We start from the raw sequence: 18,727 nt of genomic DNA, 5'->3' as shown, positions 1-18,727 counted from the left end.
AAAAGCTTTATTTAGACAGCCTTATCAAAGGCACCACAAGTCACCACAATTTCATAATATTTTAACTTTCACTCTTAGAAATCACAGTTCAATAAAATTAGCTTGTTTCCTACAATAAATTATTTGTTAAATAGGTGATCTACCTAACAGGCCAGGTCAGTCAATTCCACCTTTGGTTATAATTTTTATATTTTCTCAAAACTGTTTAGTTTCATCAGTGAAACCACAAACAGCTTACATCCCTTGCCCAAAAACTCTTGAGAACTTTCCTGTGAACTCATTCCACAAATGTATGTTTGCAGATTAGAATGTGTATACATAAATGCTTAAATTTCATTTGTGGCTTTCACATTTTGGCTCTGGAAGAAAAAAAATTTTTTCCTCTTTCTAGATTTCCAGTTTGCATAACTTAAACCTCCTTTGGATGCAGCAGAATGATCACTGGTCAACTTCTCACCCTTAAATCATGAAAAAGTATTATATTTTATATAGTTATTTATAGTTTTCAAAGCATGTACCAAACCTAATTAGCTGATCTAATGACTAAACGCAGCCTATAAGATAAATACATGTACGATCTGTAAGTGTACAGACCTGCAGAAACCAGGGGCTTAAGGGTCAAAGGTGAGACTTCACCACTTACAGGAGATATTACAGCCAGGAAGCCAGAATCAAATCCAGGTCTTCCAGCTGCATTTGTTAAAAAGATCTGATCTATTTCTAGAATTTGTTAGTTTGCATGAATGAATTAAACTGTACTATAAGATGCTTAAAATATACTTTTAAAGCATCAAAAAATTATCTGAAAAGAAATGTTTTACAAGTAGCAAAATACACTTCCTAGGTTTCCATTATATTCTTTGAATATGCCTTGTGAGAACGGATAATACTGGCTAGCTGTGCTTTGTTTTTCAGAAATACCATTTTCTCCTTAATTTCTTAAAATATCAGAGTTTCCTCAATATTCTTCAGAGAGGTCCTCATTAATACTTTACTTAGATCAAATTTTCCAAATTATTGGAATATAATTTAGGGTAAAGTAAAATCTCTTTTATATACTTTTTATAAACTATCATTTAAAAAGAAAAATAATACATTTAACCTAAAACAAACACTTTCTTATCAATAGTCTCCATTATAGACATTCCTGAAAATAATCTAGCTTTGTAGATGAGAGTAGACATTTTTAAAAAAAATAGCCATTTCGAATCTTTTTACAAACAAAGCGCTTTTAAATGCCCCACAGCTCTGTTAAATGACCTGACGTGACAATTCATACATTACCCTTAAGAGCTGACATATCTGCTTCCATGAAATAGACTAAATACAGTTCGCGTTGCAATCTGCAATCATTGCAACGTTTCCTTTTATTTGTACATTTGATGTTATAGTTGGAAGAGAAATAATTTCCACTATTTATTTCACTCTCTACACTATGCCAAATGTGATTTTTCAATAAAATATTTTCCCCACCCAGCTGTGGGGTAAACGGGCTCACAGGAGCTATCTGTCTCTGACCAGCAGCAGGCTTTTCGCCAGCATTGCAGGCAGCCTCACGCTTCGGAAGGTTCAACACACCAAGGCAGATACCACCACCCACAGAGGAGCCAAAGAAGCAGCATTTCACCTGCCCAAGGGTCTGGCCACCAGCTTCTACGGTCACAACTGCTCAGTTCCCCCATTCACTGCCCAGATCATTCAAGTGCCAACAGTGAACTGTACTTGTTTATCCTCTGCCTTCATTCTACCTCTGAAACTACAAGTACTTCTCTACAGGCTTAAAAGTAGTTAGTCCATGGCACTGTGCCGTCATTACGTCCTTTGTACAGGAAGTAACCTCATCAACATTTTCAATGATAAGGACAAAGAGTAAATCTTTTAGGTGTATCTGGTGGAGAGGGAAAAAAGAATTAACCAAGATCTTTTAAAGGGATAGAATAAATTGCATGTTATTTCTACTATGCCCAGAGATAAGGGAAGGAAGGAAAAATATTTACTAAAGGATGCAAGGTGCAGTTATCTGTTTCCTGGAGAACTAAACAAGCCGTCATTTCAGGATGGTGAAGTCTTAAACTGTGACTGGCATCAGATTTCAATCACAGCCAAGCCCCAGCCTCTCTGACCAGGCTATTCCCCACCCTTCCCCCATAATTCAGAGGCTTCAGCTTTCTGCTCAGTTGCTCACCCCTCCCTCTAAGAGCCTAGCACCTCCCACACTCCATACCGGGCTCTGATCCATCCAGGATCCCATCCCATCCCAACTCCAATCCCACCAGGAGCTGAAGTTGGATTACTTAGTTACTGCCTCTCCCTAGAGCCTGCCCCAGATCCCCACTGCTGGAAGTACAACAGGTCTTTAACGCCTGCTGATCCTATGACATGTAGAATAAGCGATTAGTAACTCCTTTCTAAAATTCTGCATCCTTTTGAAAGTCTCAATTTTGTGAATTTCTGCAGTATACAGCCTACATTAACTAAACAAAAACACATACCTATACTCATTTTAGTTCAGTTCAGTTCAGTCGCTCAGTTGTGTCCGACTCTTTGCGACCCCATGAATCACAGCACGCCAGGCCTCCCTGTCCATCACCAACTCCCGGAATTCACTCAAACTCATATCCATCGAGTCAGTGATGCCATCCAGCCATCTCATTCTCTGTCGTCCCCTTCTGCTCCTGCCCCCAATCCCTCCCAGCATCAGAGTCTTTTCCAGTGAGTCAACTCTTCGCATGAGTTGGCCAAAGTATTGGAGTTTCATTTACTGATATATAAATATATACTCACTTGATATCCAAATAAACACTCATTTACTGATACACTTACATACTGGTTTAGTGTGCAGTGTTTCAGTGTTTTCTCCATGACTTGAAGGATGCAGGCCTTTCTTTCTACTCCATGTGTCACACAGGACACAGGGGTATAAACATCCACTCATTCATTTAATAAGTATGTCTTGCACACCCACTGGGTACCATGTGCCATTCTAGGCAATGCCATCAGACCATTCTTACCCTCACTCCACTGAGCTAAGAATCCAGGAAAGCGGGCAAACATAAAATAATGAGGACCATAAGTGCCATCAAGCAGAATGCTGGAGACTGCAGGAAGTTAATGGGTCATGGTGCGTGGGGGCGGGGGGAGGACGCAGAGTTTAAGAAATGCCTAGCTGCCAACCAGTCCATCCCAAAGGAAATCAGCCCTGAATATTCACTGGAAGGACTGATGCTGAAGCTGAAACTCCAATACTCTGGCCACCTGATGCGAAGAACTGACTCATCTGAAGAGACCCTGATAATGGGAAAGATTGAGGGCAGGAAGAGAAGGGGACGACAGAGGATGAGATGGCTGGATGGCATCACCAACTTGATGGACATGAATTTGAGTAAGCACCAGGAGTTGGTGATGGACAGGGAGGCCTGGCGTGCCGCAGTCCATGGGGTTGCAAAGAGTGGGACACGACTGAGTGACTGAACTGAACTGAACTGCCAATATCTAAGGTGAAACTTAAATGATGGTTAGAACTAAACCAAGGATCGGGTAAGGAAGGCGTGTTCACTGCAACCAGAAAGAACAGAGGCTGGAGGCGGGTGGGTACGTCTGTCTCATTCAAGGACAAGCCCAGTATGGCAGAAGTATGCAGTCAAGAAGGACAGTGGCAAAAACGCAAACTCCGGCTCCTACCAGCCACGTGACCTTGACAACCACTCTACAGCTCTCATCTTCTGGTCTAGCACTAATAAAATAAGAATAGCAAGACCTACCCTGGCAAGACTGTCCTAAGGATTCGAGAAGATAACTTATGGACCTTTTATCATGGGGGCTGGTGGTTGCTGCTGCTAGTGCTATTATAATTAAGTCCTTATGTTCTCAAACCTTTACACAGAAAGGCAGAATCTTTGCCTGAATGATCTTGCACATTGTGGAGATTTCTTAACAAGTATTTGCTTCCCCTGGGCCCCAAAATGATCTATGATAGTATGAGTAAATGGTGAGGAAATAAATTCAATCATGGGTTTATGCCTGTATAAGACCCTCCAAAGGGAATACAAGTCCCCAGGACCTCCTACTAAGAGTCCACAATAAAATATTGTGGCTCAGATGGTAAAGAATCAGCCTGCAATGTGGGAGACCTGCGTTCAATCCCTGGGTCGGGAAGATCCCCTGGAGGAGAGCATGGCAACCCACTCCAGTATTCTTGCCTGCAGAAGCCCATGGACAGAGGAGCCTGGAGAGCTTCAGTTCATGGGGTCGCAAAGAGTGGGACACAACTAAGTGACTAAGCACAGCACAGCACAGCGAGATACATTACTTTCTCCATCGCTGCATAATAAAAGCTTTAAGTCACCGTGTTGTAATGGCATTCTGTTCTCTCATACTTGATGTTCTAACCGTATTATTATATTAAACTCCTAAGGGCAGAGAATGGAGCTGGGGGAGTCTCTCTCTACCGCTGCTGCAGAAAGGTCAGACAGAAGAGGCTCCCAGACACAGATATGCTCAGGAGAGCAAGACAGGCCCAGGAACAGGTGCGAGCAGCAGACTTTCAGCTCAACCCCAAGGAAAGATCTTCCCATCACTGACAGCCTGGAGAGTCTGAGAACAAAACGCGTCCATGCTCTAGTCTGAGAAAATTAAGTAGTGATTATGATTCATTACTGCTCAACTGTGAAATCCATAAAAACCAACCGATGATAGCCAAAGCTGCTCCGTAAAATAGAACCTTGTTTCAGACACCACGGCAGTTAACACCTCCCCGCTTCCAACCTACACTTTCATACTCGGATTCACAGATCTTCCGAGGATCCGGCCTGCAGGAGGGAAGGGAGAAAGCGAGATGCCACCCCTGGAACTGGACTTGTTCGTGGGTCACATGCAAAGTGAGGGAGACGCTGCTAAAGCCAAGCTCGGATGACACGTCCAGGCCTTTGAACTGTTAAAACATGACAGGGGATGCGGAAGACCCTTCTTTGTTCTTCCCTCCTTTGTAACACCTACCACCACACGCACGGAGCAGGCTTTGGCAAGAAATTCAAAAGCACTATCTTGCAAGCTGAATCCTCAAGCAGCAGCCCCCATGGAAGATGCCAATGCAGGCCATCTACGGAACCATGACGTGCAGGACTCTGTACTCCACCACTTTCTCTCCAGCCCCCCCACATTTTAAAAAATCAATAGGGAAGGGAGTGATACTGGGAAAAGTACACTGCAGTGTTTGGATCGCTATTGGTAACAAATTATTTTCAACACATCTTATAAATGATAAGACACAGCAGTCTGTTGGAACATCAACACAAGAAAGTCTACCTAAAGAACAATATAAAAGAAAATGGAGCAAGTAAAAATGAGGCAATTGGGGGGCAGAGACAGAAGGGGAAAGGCAGAGGAGGAGACCACGAGAAGAGAGAAGAGGCTGGAGGAAAACAGCTCAGCAGTTCTGAGGAGGCCTGGGCAGGGGCTCGGCGGCGCTCTCCACAGCCCACCCGCCCTCTCGGAGCACAGCGAAGTGCCAACACAGACATCGACCTCCTCTGTGACTGACAGACTTCCCAGACCCTCACTGCCCGTGCCTCTGTTCAATCCAACATTTGGAGATCTGTAGAAATCTGCAGGTGTCACAAGGATGGAGGGACGATATTGGCATTTGGAGGATAAAAGCCAGGAATGCTGGACAGACTGCCTGTGACAGCACCCCTCCCCCCAACACACACACACACCCATCACTAAGCATCTTGCTGGGCTCTCCAACGTTTTGCCAGATATTCAAGGTGGTAAATATCCTCGGCTTATAACCTAATTCCATTTCATGCATACATCGAAACAACTCACGGGGCACAGTTTTTCCACACCACATTTTTTAGGAAGAACAGCTATCCAGTAGAAGGAGGAAATCTCTACTTTGGCTTGGAAATATACCAAGAGCTGTTTCCTTCAGAAATCATACCACTAGCAGCCACTAGTGGCTTGAGGGATCTGAGTCACCGGCACAGCACATCAGGGGCAGGTGGCCTCCAGGGACATCTCCCACTCATGGAGACCCTACACCGGTGCAAGGACCTGCAAACATCACCATCTCTTCTGGGGGGCTGCTCCCACAGCGTGATGTGAAGACTGACCGCCAGTCCACAAGTTCATCAGCACCTCCTTGCACTCAGATAAGGGGTTTGTTCTGCTGACTTTCTTTTTTCCACGGCACGACTCAGGGAAGAGAGCTCCCGGGGGCCTTACAGACACACTGTGCCAGCAGACCCGCACTTGGGTACCACTGTTCTCGTATACAGTCACACCCCAGCATCTGCACACTTGAACACAAGCTTGCAAGTTAGAGTGCTGTTTTGATTTTTAAATTATATGGTACTTAGATTTCAGGATAGGATAGGGAGCATGACACAGTATGCTATAAACAGGGAATCTGGGTCTGCAGGAGTTAGGAACCACCCACTGCTGTAAAGGAGAAGAATCATCTGGATCCAGCACTGAACACTGCCTTTCTAAAAGTACAGGGGAACCCATTAAAGCAGGGTGTGATTACCTGGGCTGCTCCAAGGTAACAAACCTAAATGAATCTCCTGGGGTAGGTCCAAGAGACCGTCCATGGAGGTTTTACAGTTTCACTTCATTTTAAAGTAGCAGAGAAAGAAAGAGGGACTGACTCTCCTCCTAAATCAGGAAGGGACTGGAAAAAGACCCCCTGGGGCAAGCCCACTGGTCCTGAAGATGCTTCTAAGTCATAACTGCGGGGCCACGGAGCTATGACACAGACCATACGGGTCCACAAAGGATATTCACAATCTGTCACTTACAGAAAAAAAAGTACAAACTCCTGTTCTGAATCAAACATACCCTGATATGTTTTGTTTTTAACTTAAATCTCTTTTAAATATATAAGGTCTATATGTCATAATCAATATTATAATTAAAACCACATGGAGGATGTCTTGGATAAGCAGGACGGTTTGAACTTCCTTATTATTAAATATGTCTTTATTTAGTCTCTTGGACTTCATGAATATACACTTAAAATTTCCTGTCCAGATTTCAGGTTGCCACGGCTTACAATTAGAATGGCTTGACCCCATCAACTATAATTTGATAAATACATCTCATCATAAGAGAGAAAATTTTTCTACCAGGTAAATTGCTCTAAAGTCAAAATAGTTCTGTAAGTACAAGTGGTGATAAAGCAGCTATCAATTTCATTCTAAAGAGCTTACTCAGACTGACGGGACCTGTGCCCGTGTAAATTACCTGCGATCAAGTCCACATGCAACCTCGGGAAAGCCCACATGACTGCAAGAAAGCAGGCGGGTACAGCGCGGGGAGCTTCGTCCAGTCCTCGCCAGCCTCTGAGCCCCAGAGCACAGGGCTGAGCGCTGCTGTCCTGACACGGGGCGCTCTCTCCCGCATTCCTGGGCCATCTGGCCTCTGGTTCCCAGTCCACACGCTGTCAGCCGCAGGCTCACACACTCAGATCATCTGTCCACTTCAAAAATAGCTCCTGCTCAGGAACACGGTGCAGACCTGGGGAAGACTGAGCGGGAAATAGTTTCTGGTTCTGGCCAGTCTTCTCATAGTCACAGCTGTCAAGAGTGGGGTGTGCCCTGACACACACACACACACACACACAACACAGCAGAGTGAAAACTCCAGGAGCAGAAAACTACATTCAAACACAGTTTCCTCCCAAACCTAACTGGGTACTAATGAAAACAAACCCTTTTCTTCTTTTTCCTTTTTGGGGGTGGAGTTTCCTCCATTCAGCAATGGGCATCAGAAACCCGGGGTTGGGGGGGGCAGTTCTCACTAACCTTCCCTCACATGGGCCCCCACCCTCCCTCTGAGTTCCAGGGGAGCTCAGACAGCAATATTAGAAGCCTTGATTATGAAATACTTTGCTAACTATTAATATGAGCTGCAGTCGTCGTGAGTTTCAAATACAACAAATATATTAGCAACACTGGATTCCAATTTTACTCTAAGGAGATTTTTCCATCAGACTGAAGAACTAACTTTATTCTTATGCCTTAACTTCTCAATGGAGACTGAAGAATAAAGTTTAAATTGTTTCCCTAAATTTCATATCTACACTAAACAAATTAGGTGTTAGAATCATCTCATATGACTTAACCCTTCTAATGCAATTTCATCACATTCCAAACAAGGTGAAAACCATGTGGGGCTCTGGGCATTACACACACACACACACACCCCTTCCTCTTGGCATCACACACACACACAGCCCCCTTCCTCTTGGCATCACACACACACACACACCCCTTCCTCTTGGCATCACACACACACGTCTTCCTCCCCAGCACACACACACACACACACGTCTTCCTCCCCAGCACACACACACACACACGTCTTCCTCCCCAGCACACACACACACACACACACACACACGTCTTCCTCCCCAGCACACACACACACACGTCTTCCTCCCCAGCACACACACACACACACACACGTCTTCCTCCCCAGCACACACACACACACGTCTTCCTCCCCAGCACACACACACACACACACACACACGTCTTCCTCTCCAGCACACACACACACACACACACACACCCCTTCCTCTTGGCATCACACACACACATACACGTCTTCCTCACACACACACACACACACACACACACACGTCTTCCTCTTGGCATCACACACACACGTCTTCCTCTTGGCAACACACACACACACCCGTCTTCCTCCCCAGCACACACACACACACACACACACGTCTTCCTCCCCAGCACACACACACACACACACGTCTTCCTCCCCAGCACACACACACACACACACACACACACACACGTCTTCCTCCCCAGCACACACACACACACACACACACACACACACGTCTTCCTCCCCAGCCAATCCCTCAGAAGAAGGTGTCTGGTGCTCGCTTCGGCAGCACATATACTAAAATTGGAACGATACAGAGAAGATTAGCATGGCCCCTGCGCAAGGATGACACGCAAATTCGTGAAGCGTTCCATATTTTTGACGCATATATATGGAATTTAGAAAGATGGAAACCTGAAACCTGTGTACGAGACTGCAGAAGAGACATAGACATATACAACAGTCTTTGGGACTCTGTGGGAGAGGGTGAAGGTGGGATGATTGGGGAGAATGGCATTGTAGCATGTATATTAGCATATGTGACCAGTCCAGGTTCGACGCATGATGCAGGATGCCTGGGGCTGGTGCACGGGAATGACATGGGGGGAGGATATGGGGAGGAGGGAGGTGGGAGGGGGGTTCGGGAGGGAGAGCACATGTACTCCCGGGGCGGATTCATGTCAATGTATCGCAAAACCAGCCAATATATTAATGAAAGGTAATTTGCCTCCAATAAAATAAATTAAAATTAAAATAAAATAAAATAAAATAAAGAGCAGACACATTACTTTGCCAAAAAAAAAAAAAAAGAAGAAGGTGTCTGATGCTAGTCACTGCCTACAGAGCCCAGAGGAACACAGTCCTGACAATGACAGACACAAGAACGTCCTCCCCGACCAACTGCATAAGACAAAAAAATCCAAGTATGCCACTTAGTAAAATAATTGGCAATCAAAACCCACAAGTGGGCAGGCGGGGGGTAGGGTAGCCAGCAACGGGGTCTTGCGGGAACCAGTGATCCAGACAAGGATTCCACTTCACACGGCACCAAGGTCAAGAGGGTGCTGTTTCCAGACTTTCTCCATGGGCCATGATTTATAGAAAACTTCCTCCTTTTAATTTTACAAGTGGCGGTCTTAGAGTCAGTTCCCCTCCCTGGAGGCTTTAAAGGGAGAATGACCAGGATGCCTGAAATTCCTCAAGGACGGCAGGATGGAGGGGTGTGAGCAAAAACCTGGCCTGAACACTGAGAGCTTAAAATGATGCAGGGACTCCTATTTCTATTTTCCCCAAAGGGTCTCAACTCTTAGCCTTCCCCATCCTGAGGACACTCACCTGGGCACCACACTCCCCTTCCTGACTCCTGCCCCTAAGCCCCAGGGATGCAGGAGGAGGCTGGCAAGAGAACCAGCCATTCCCTCTGGGGAAGGAGGGTCTCTGGGAACATCCCCGTGGTGCCTACACTGTCTGCGTGTCGGCCCCGTTAGAAAACGGCAGGGCCAAGGCACGGCCTCAGTAGGTTAGTTATTTCAAGGAAGACATCCCGATTCACCAGCTTCAGGGCCAATGTCAGACTTAATGCTCATGACTATTAGAAAGCCTGTGGTTTACAGATATAGCCTCCTATAAAAATATAATTTGGAATAAAACAATATTTTGCAGAAGGAGGTCTTTCTACAGACCCTTTCATCTGGATATGCTTGACCTCAAAAATAATGCTGTGATTCCTGCTTTACTAACTTGGGGCAACCTCACCAGCCACCCAGGTGAGACTGCTCAGGACCAGAAAGCAGGAAGAAACCAGCAGAGCCGAGCTTTCAACCTTCACAGGGTCTCCTTAAAACACACATGAACGAGTAGCTGGCGAGCCTGGAATTTTATGGGAGAAAGGGCTAGAAGTTCTCTTCTCCTCAACTGCTAACACCTGTCAGCGAACATCCTCACCCTCTACTCACCAAATTACCTGAGAGACTAGAGGGACTAGAATTTTCTGTCTAAGTGTCATGAAGACCCACCCACTGGGAGGAATCAGTCGTCTGAGGGTCTCTGCCCAGGGCCAATCTGGATCCCTCTGTACGTCCCCAGGGCTGGCCCAGCAGTAACCAGTGCCCTACCCTCCCTGACCTACCTCACCTGCCAACAAAGGTCCATCTAGTCCATGGTTTTTCCAGTAGTCATGTACAGATGTGAGAGTTGGACCGTAAAGAAAGCTGAGCGCCAAAGAATTGATACTTTTGAACTGTGGTATTGGAGAAGACTCTTGAGAGTCCCTTGGCCTGCAAGGAGGATCCAACCAGTCAACCCTAAAGGAAATCAATCCTGAATATTCACTGGAAGGACTGATGCAGAAGCTGAAACTCCAATACTTTGGCCACATGATGCAAAGAACTGACTTATTGGAAAGGACCCAGATGCTAGGAAAGATTACGGGTAGGAGGAGAAGGGGGCGACAGAGGATGAGATGGTTGGATGGCATCACTGACTCAATGGACGTGAGTTTGAGCAAACTCCGAGAGATGGTGAAGGACAGGAAACCCTGCCGTGCTGCAGTCCAATGGATCGCAAAGAGTCGGACACGACTGAGTGACTGAACAACAACAAACCATATTGACCATGGTGTTACAGCCAACAACTCCACAGTGATTCTCAACACTTAAGGAAACTCAACGCTTTAGGTAATGTGTGGGGTAATGTCACACAGAAGCACAGAACTGCCTTCAGGCTTCCAAAAATTAGGCAAACTGCTCAGAGTTGTACAATGGATGCAATGATACAGCACAAGCCCTTCCTTTCCTAGAAATGAGGACGCTAAGGCTAAAGAATCTGAATATCCAAAGACGGATGATAGCCTTTCTTTTTCACAGGCTTTACTTGAAATGCACGTGTGCTATGCACTTAACATAATGTTTCAAACCTGACCTGTTCACACAGTTAACACTGTGGTAGATTATTATTTTTTTTTTTCTTTTAAAAATAGGTTGGACGTCCTGGTTCTCAATTCTTTATTATTCTTCCAAACCTGTAATTTCTATTTCCAGGTCAATATTTATCTACTTCCAGGCCAGACCCTTTCATTTAGGGTCAAGCCGCCAGAAAGCAACTCAACGACATTCATTTTTTGTCAGCTGATGTTTTTTCAGCTCTGAGATCCTTCCAACATTTTTCTATAAAACTCACTTACTATTTGTTTTGTGTTGCTGACTAGCCATGTATAACTCATCCATGAAGGCAAGTAGCCAACCATCCTTCCAAAGTGACTCTCCATCCTTCAAAAACGATGTAAAGTCAAAATGTTTCATAAGATGCTAACATTACAGACTAGGTCACCCTCAGTGTTAACTGTTAGCATGTTCTCCACTTTATTCTATCCTCACTGAAGGACCACGGTTAACTGAGCTACCCGCACCCCTCACTCAAGGAGTAACCCAATGCTGTAGAGTAATTTATAACCAATCAGTCTGCTCCATTTAAAAAAATCACTTTAAAAGATAAATGCTAAAAAATTCTACTTGAAACAAACAATATATATAATCTGAACATAGTGTAGTTTTACTTCATGTACTTTCTGAAAACTAAAATACAAGTTCCTTCTTCCACAAAAAAAAAGTCAAGAAATGGCAAACAGACAAACATATGAAGATTAAATATGTAAATTCTCAAAAGACAGAGATGACTGAGATATGATTTAGTAGAATAGCAAAGAAATACAGCTGCAACCTCTAGTCTTGAAGAAAAATCTTTTACCTCCAAATCCTACTTTTAGGCCAAATATGGGTGCTGTCTTTATCCAGGTATTCTCTGGGATGTCAAGTATAATCAGTTGCCAATCCGTGTCAAGGGTTTGGGTATATTAAGCACTGGATGCTCACAAGATAGCATCTTAAGAAGATGTGTATTTCCGTAATCCGACTAAGACCAAAATTAGATGGGAATTTAAGTATAAAATGTCACACATTTTTACATCTGCCAGAGAGATAAGGAGAGATGATAACCTTCCAATTAAAAACATGATAACCTTCAAATTAAAAATAAAGTTCCTTTTTAAGGTCACAAAAAAATGCACAGCTACCCAGCACCAGCCCAGCTTCCTGGAAACATTTCCTCTTGTTATCACAAATCCCACTGGATATAACTTCCTGTCTACACCCTATCAGCTCCGCAGAGTTTTTTCATAAAGAAATTAAGATCCGATTGCGCAGTCTAAGAGTCGGCTGGCCGCAAGACTCCACCATCTGGGTCCAGAGTCTCTGCCTGATGGGTGGGAGACCAAGGAAACGCTAGAAGGCAGGACTGTTCCCCCAGCAGCGCAGCTGAGACCTGTGCATCCCACGGATGGTCTGGACTGAACCGTCAGCGTCCTGCGTGTGGCTCTGTCTACAGCATCTCCCTGGGGTCTCACACGCTTGCACACATTCTGTTTAGCCACTCAGTATCTTTTTCAAGGTAAGGGAAGGAAATACTACTTTTCCAAAAGAAAACAAACAAAACAAAAAAATCAAAGGATCTGACGTCTGAAAGCCCTCATAGATGCTGTCCTGTGACCTCCCTCCCTTTTTTTTTAAGGACAAAGCAGCCAGGCCCAGCAAGTGAAGCCACTGTCTCGGATCCCAGAGCTGGAGGTGGAGCTGGAATGAAGGTCTCCTGCAGGGACCCCTCACCACGGAGGATGGACCCCCAGCCCACCATCCATCTTTGCTCTCCCTTCTCCATCCATCTCCACCACCGCTGATCACGGAGGGCATGGGGCTAAAAGGCTGCCCTTGAAACAGCAGTAACAATACCTGCCTCCAAGACAAAATGCTCCTCTCTGAAACTGTCATTTAACAATCCCATTTCTTTTTATTTGTTGTCATCTAACAATCCTATCCCTCCCCCCGCCCCCACAGAAGGGCAGCTCCCTCAATCAGGACTGTTCATCTTTCCCATCTCATGCCACCTGATCCCGGCTCAGGAGGGAGGGCTGGCCCAAGCTTGGCCCTTAGCCTCTCTGAGACACCATGGACTCACCAAATCGAATCACTGTGGGTCCTTATTCGTCAAATGGGGGGAGGGGTCACTTTACAGAGTTGTTATAATGTTTAATACATAACAGGCCTGCACAGGTCGTATTTCCGAAGGTGCCCACAGACCCTTGCCTGAGAAACATACAGACATTTGGTTGAAATGCAGATCCAACACCCGAGTCATAGATTCTGAGATGGAAAGTCTACGGGGCGGAGCTGTGTTTTACTCGGTGCCCTGGGAGATTCGAATGCACACCCAAGCTTGAGACCCGCTGCAAGGACAGGGTAAAAGCTCCCCAGGATTTTTCGTTTTTGATGTTCATCACAAAGTAGATGATTCACTTACTGGCTGGGGCACAAGCTAGACTGCAAACAACACTAAAGGGCGCTGTGATGAGGCAGAAGGTGGGGACAGCGGCTATTCTACTGGCTTTCTAACCTGACTGACCTCGACCCACAGCAAGAAACACTGTTTATGAGGCAACCAAGCGAGAGCACAAGTGTCATACACACTGACTTCAGGCATGCGCGCCAAGTCACTGCAGTCCTGTCCAACCGACTCTGCAACCACATGGACTGTAGCCCGCCAGGCTGCTCTGCCTATGTGATCCTCCAGACAAGAACAGTGGAGTGATTTGCCATGCCCTCCTCCAGGGGATCTTCCGGACCCAGGGATCGAACTCGTACATCTCCTGCACTGCAGGTGGGTTAGCACCACTGGGGAACACACACTGACTTCACAGCCTCACAGAGCAAGCCTGGTATGTGCAGTGAGTGCGTATATTTTCTGCATTATTCTGCTGCTGCTGCTAAGTCACTTCACTTGTGTCCGACTCTGTGCAACCCCATAGACGGCAGCCCACCAGGCTCCGCCGTCCCTGGGATTCTCCAGGCAAGAATACTGTAGTGGGATGCCATTTCCTTCTCCAATGCATGAAAGTGAAAATTCAAAGTTAAGTCGCTCAGTCGTGTCCAACTCTTAGCAACCCTGTGGACTGCAGCCCACCAGGCTCCTCCGTCCATGGGATTTTCCAGGCAGGAGTACTGGAGTGTGATGCCATTGCCTTCTCCGTCTGCACTATTCTAACTTTCAATCTTTAAAAGTTGCTGGTAACAACCTACTGCTTGAAAAATAACACTTTATTTTTTAAACAATACACAATTATTATCCTAACGGTTCTCGAGGTCAGAAGTCTGAGATGGGTCTCAGTAGGCTGAAATGAAGATCATCAGCAGAACTGCGATCCTTTCAGGAATTTCTCCAGGGAAATCTGTTTCCTTGCCTTTTTCAGGTTCTAGAGGCCAACACCGGAGAAGGCAATGGCAAGCCACTCCAGTACTATTGCCTAGAAAATCCCATGGATGGAGGAGCCTGGTAGGCTGCAGTCCGTGTGGTCGCTAAGGGTCGGACACGACTGAGCGACTTCACTTTCACTTTTCACTTTCATGCATTGGAGAAGGAAACGGAACCCACTCCAGTGTTCTTGCCTGGAGAATCCCAGGGACGGGGGAGCCTGGTGGGCTTCCGTCTATGGGGTCACACAGAGTCGGACACGACTGAAGTGACTTAGCAGCAGCAGTAGCAGCAGAGGCCAACACCAATCTGTCTTATTTCCTCCAGAAATGGTTCTTCAACATCAGTCCGGCTGTCACGTGTAGATCCTGGCATGAACACAGTTGAGTCCTCTCCCCAGAGATTCAGGTACCTAGCCTGGTGGGCCCTGGACACTGCATCTTCCAGGCCCTCCTGGAAGGCACCTCCTGGATACTGCTGCTGCAGGTCACCCCCAGACCACGTCGAGGGCCCTCTGGGAAGGACGGCACAGCCCATGGACGCAACCCAGTGTCACAGGGGAGGGGCAGTGAGGAGACCCACTGACGCTGTCAACCCCCAAATCTGGAGAGAGTCTCCAAAGACTAGAGCCTGGAACTGCCATCGGCTGGGAGGGCAGAATGCAAACAGAGGGGACTGCGTTCCCGAGGGGGCTGGTAGGGCATTAGGGATGCTGTAAGAAGCAGAGATTTCTTAGGCGCTGAACTGGGGATAAAGACCCCTGGCTGAGCGTTCTGAATAACAAAGCCCCGTTCACAGAAGCCAAAGGGGGCTCTGGAGAGAAGAAAAACAATTGCTGGGTCAGCTTCTCCCAGAGCAAACCACCCCCACCACACACACAAAAAAAAATTATAGGAAAAGAAACAAACACTTTTCATTCCTCCCAGCCCGCACACCCACCCAAGGCACCTGGTCCTAAAGGCTCCCCTAAAATGCTCATCGTACCTCCCATGTCAGCACACTGGTCACAACAGACTCTACAAGCTCAGGGCTGCCTGCTTTCACCTGGCCCGGGGTTCTGTGTTTCCGGATGGAGCAGGGGGCCGGGGGCTGCAGAACAAGTCAGCTGACTCGGCAGCCCCCGCTGTGAGCATCCACCCCAAGCAGCGCCCGGCCAGAGTGCCCTTCCGAGGGATCTGTCCCTCCACCCCGCCCTTCAAATTAAGACTGAGACTTTATTTTTCCGTGCAGATGGCTGCATCCCTGTGTCCTTGGGGGACTGGCGTCAGGACCCTCTGCGGATGCTCAAGCTCCACGGATTCAACCAATGTAGATCGTGAACGACTTGATTTATTACTGAAAAACGTCCTCATGTAAGTGGACCCGGGCGGTTCAAAATGCTGTTCAACAGTCAAGCGCACTCTATTTTTTGTCTTTTGATACCACTTTTGTGATACAGCTGACTCTCAGAGAGTCACTTAGCTCAGATCCTTGGATGCTAATTGTTGGAAAGGTTAAGAATCTTTTCAGATTAAAAGATGTCACAATGTTTCTTTGGGGGGTCTTAATAACAGCCTCCTACGTCTGTCATTATGGTTTCATAATTAAATAATGAAAATTACTTAAACGATCATGAGACACTCCTCTGTCACAGGCCCCATCCTAAGCTCTTGACTCAGACAACACACTGAATCATCCATCCGTCTCGCACTGTGGATCATTTACCATCTGAGGCGCAGAGAGGGCAAGAGCGAGCTGAAGATCACACAGCACGGGGCAGGGAGCCAGCGCCCTGAGCACAGAGGGTCCAGAACGCTTTGGTCCATTCTTCTGCTTTGCTTTTCTCTTTTTAACACATATATACATCTTTACTTACATAATCTACTAAAGCAGGAAAACGCCAAGTGCCCTTTATTAAAATAGTATGCTTATGTTCCTTTCAATTTCTTACTGAAGCTGGTGGCCTTCTTTACTTATCAAAAGTCATTTTAAAATCCAACCTGCTTGGAGAAGGTAAACGATAAACTTCCCCCTCCCCAACAGACAAAAATTAGAGTTATACTAAAAATCAGCTGATTAAAAAAACATCTTTATTCCTTTAATAAGAAAAGCAGTCTTGTCTCTGAAAGTTATTGAGGGTTTTTTAATGTTTGATTTCAAACATGTGAAATGTTACGCCTTTACTGTTTTCCCAAACCTCAGACTCCAAACCTTCAGTTCAGTTCAGTCGCTCAGTCGTGTCCGACTCTCCGCGACCCCATGAATCACAGCACGCCAAGCCTCCCTGTCCATCACCAACTCCCGGAGTACACTCAAACTCATGTCCACAGAGTCGGTGATGCCATCCAGCCATCTCATTCTCCGTCGTCCCCTTCTCCTCCCGCCCCCAACCTTTCCCAGCATCAGAGTCTTTTCCAGTGAGTCAGCTCGTCTCATGAGGTGGCCAAAGTATTGGAGTTTCAGCTTTAGCATCAGTCCCTCCAATGAACATCCAGGACTGATCTCCTTTAGAATGGACTGGTTGGATCTCCTTGCAGTATAAGGGATTCTCAAGAGTCTTCTCCAGCACCACAGTTCAAAAGCATCGATTCTGCGGCGATCAGCCTTCTTCACAGTCCAACTCTCACATCCATACATGACCACGGGAAAAACCATTGCCTTGACTAGACGGACCTTGGTCGGCAAAGTAATGTCTCTGCTTTTTAATATACTATCAAGGTTGGTCATAACTTTCCTTCCAAGGAGCAAGCGTCTTTTAATTTCATGGCTGCAATCAGCATCTGCAGTGATTTTGGAGCCCAAAAAAACAAAGTCTGACACTGTTTCCACTGTTTTTCCATCTATTTCCCATGAAGTGATGGGACCAGATGCCATGATCTTTGTTTTCTGAATGTTGAGCTTCAAGCCAAACTTTTCACTCTCCTCTTTCACTTTCATCAAGAGGCTTTTGAGTTCCTCTTCACTTTCTGCCATAAGGGTAGTGTCATCTGCATATCTGAGGTTATTGATATTTCTCCCAGCAATCTTGATTCCAGCTTGTGCTTCTTCCAGCCCAGCGTTCCTCATGATGTACTCTGCATATAAGTTAAATAAGCAAGGTGACAATATACAACCTTGACGTACACCTTTTCCTATTTGGAACCAGTCGGTTGTTCCATGACCGGTTCTAACTGTTGCTTCCTGACCTGCATACAGGTTTCTCAAGAGGCAGGTCAGGTGGTCTGGGATTCCCATCTCTTTCAGAATGTTCCACAGTTTATTGTGATCCACACAGTCAAAGGCTTTGGCATAGTCAATGAAGCAGAAATAGATGTTTACCTTAGGCTAACATTATTAGCATTGGTAAAATGAAAAACAAGATACTTTCAGATTTCTCAATGAGAAACTGCACACTGCCGTGTCCGTGTGTCCCACAGAAAGAACCAGGACCCTGACCGGTGTCGAGGCCACCTTGGGCGCCCCAACTTCAGGAATGTGACCCACATTTGAAATAGCTGCTCATGGTTTTCCTTTACCGTTTTCTCGTTAACTAGGTCCAGTGTGCCCTTGTCATCTTTCGGAAAAGGCAATTCTCCTGTAAATGAGAAATTTGATTTTAACAACTAAGCGTGTCTGTGACTGAGCAAACTGCCCTGGCGGTAGGCTGCCTGGGACCAGGACCACCGGGACCCAATCCCTCCAGCAAACAGTTTCCACCTGGGCGTGAGGGGAGGAGGAAGAAATGCTGAGGACACGTGGGCATTAATGATGCTCTCCTTCATCCTGAGAAGGGGAGGCAGGGAGGTGACCGGAAGGGCCACACCCAACGGTAAGAGGGGGACCC

The 18,727-nt window shown here is 46.2% G+C and overlaps 1 protein-coding gene and 1 non-coding gene across 5 annotated transcripts in view; one reads left to right on the top strand and one right to left on the bottom strand.

Moving 5' to 3' along the window:
- Nucleotides 1-18,727, bottom strand: part of TRIO (trio Rho guanine nucleotide exchange factor) — a 362,249-nt gene that overhangs the window by 272,889 nt on the left and 70,633 nt on the right. The window contains exon 1 of one of the 4 annotated variants that reach the window (XM_055422252.2): nt 7,246-8,233. The exons of the other annotated variants lie outside the window; for them this stretch is intronic. Coding sequence (XP_055278227.2) covers nt 7,246-7,285 — 40 coding nt within the window. The 5' untranslated portion in view covers nt 7,286-8,233. Of the gene's footprint in view, nt 1-7,245; nt 8,234-18,727 lie in introns of those variants that run through there. 4 annotated transcript variants of the gene reach the window in all.
- On the top strand, nt 8,902-9,008 carry LOC129553434 (U6 spliceosomal RNA). The gene has a single exon (XR_008685460.1). It is a non-coding gene; the product is annotated as a U6 spliceosomal RNA (small nuclear RNA).

The sequence above is a fragment of the Moschus berezovskii genome, chromosome 18, assembly GCF_049115385.1.
Source record: "Moschus berezovskii isolate FMDL1 chromosome 18, NW_MosBer_1.0, whole genome shotgun sequence".
Lineage (NCBI taxonomy): Eukaryota > Metazoa > Chordata > Mammalia > Artiodactyla > Moschidae > Moschus > Moschus berezovskii.
This window is presented reverse-complemented; position numbering and strand designations above follow the sequence as displayed.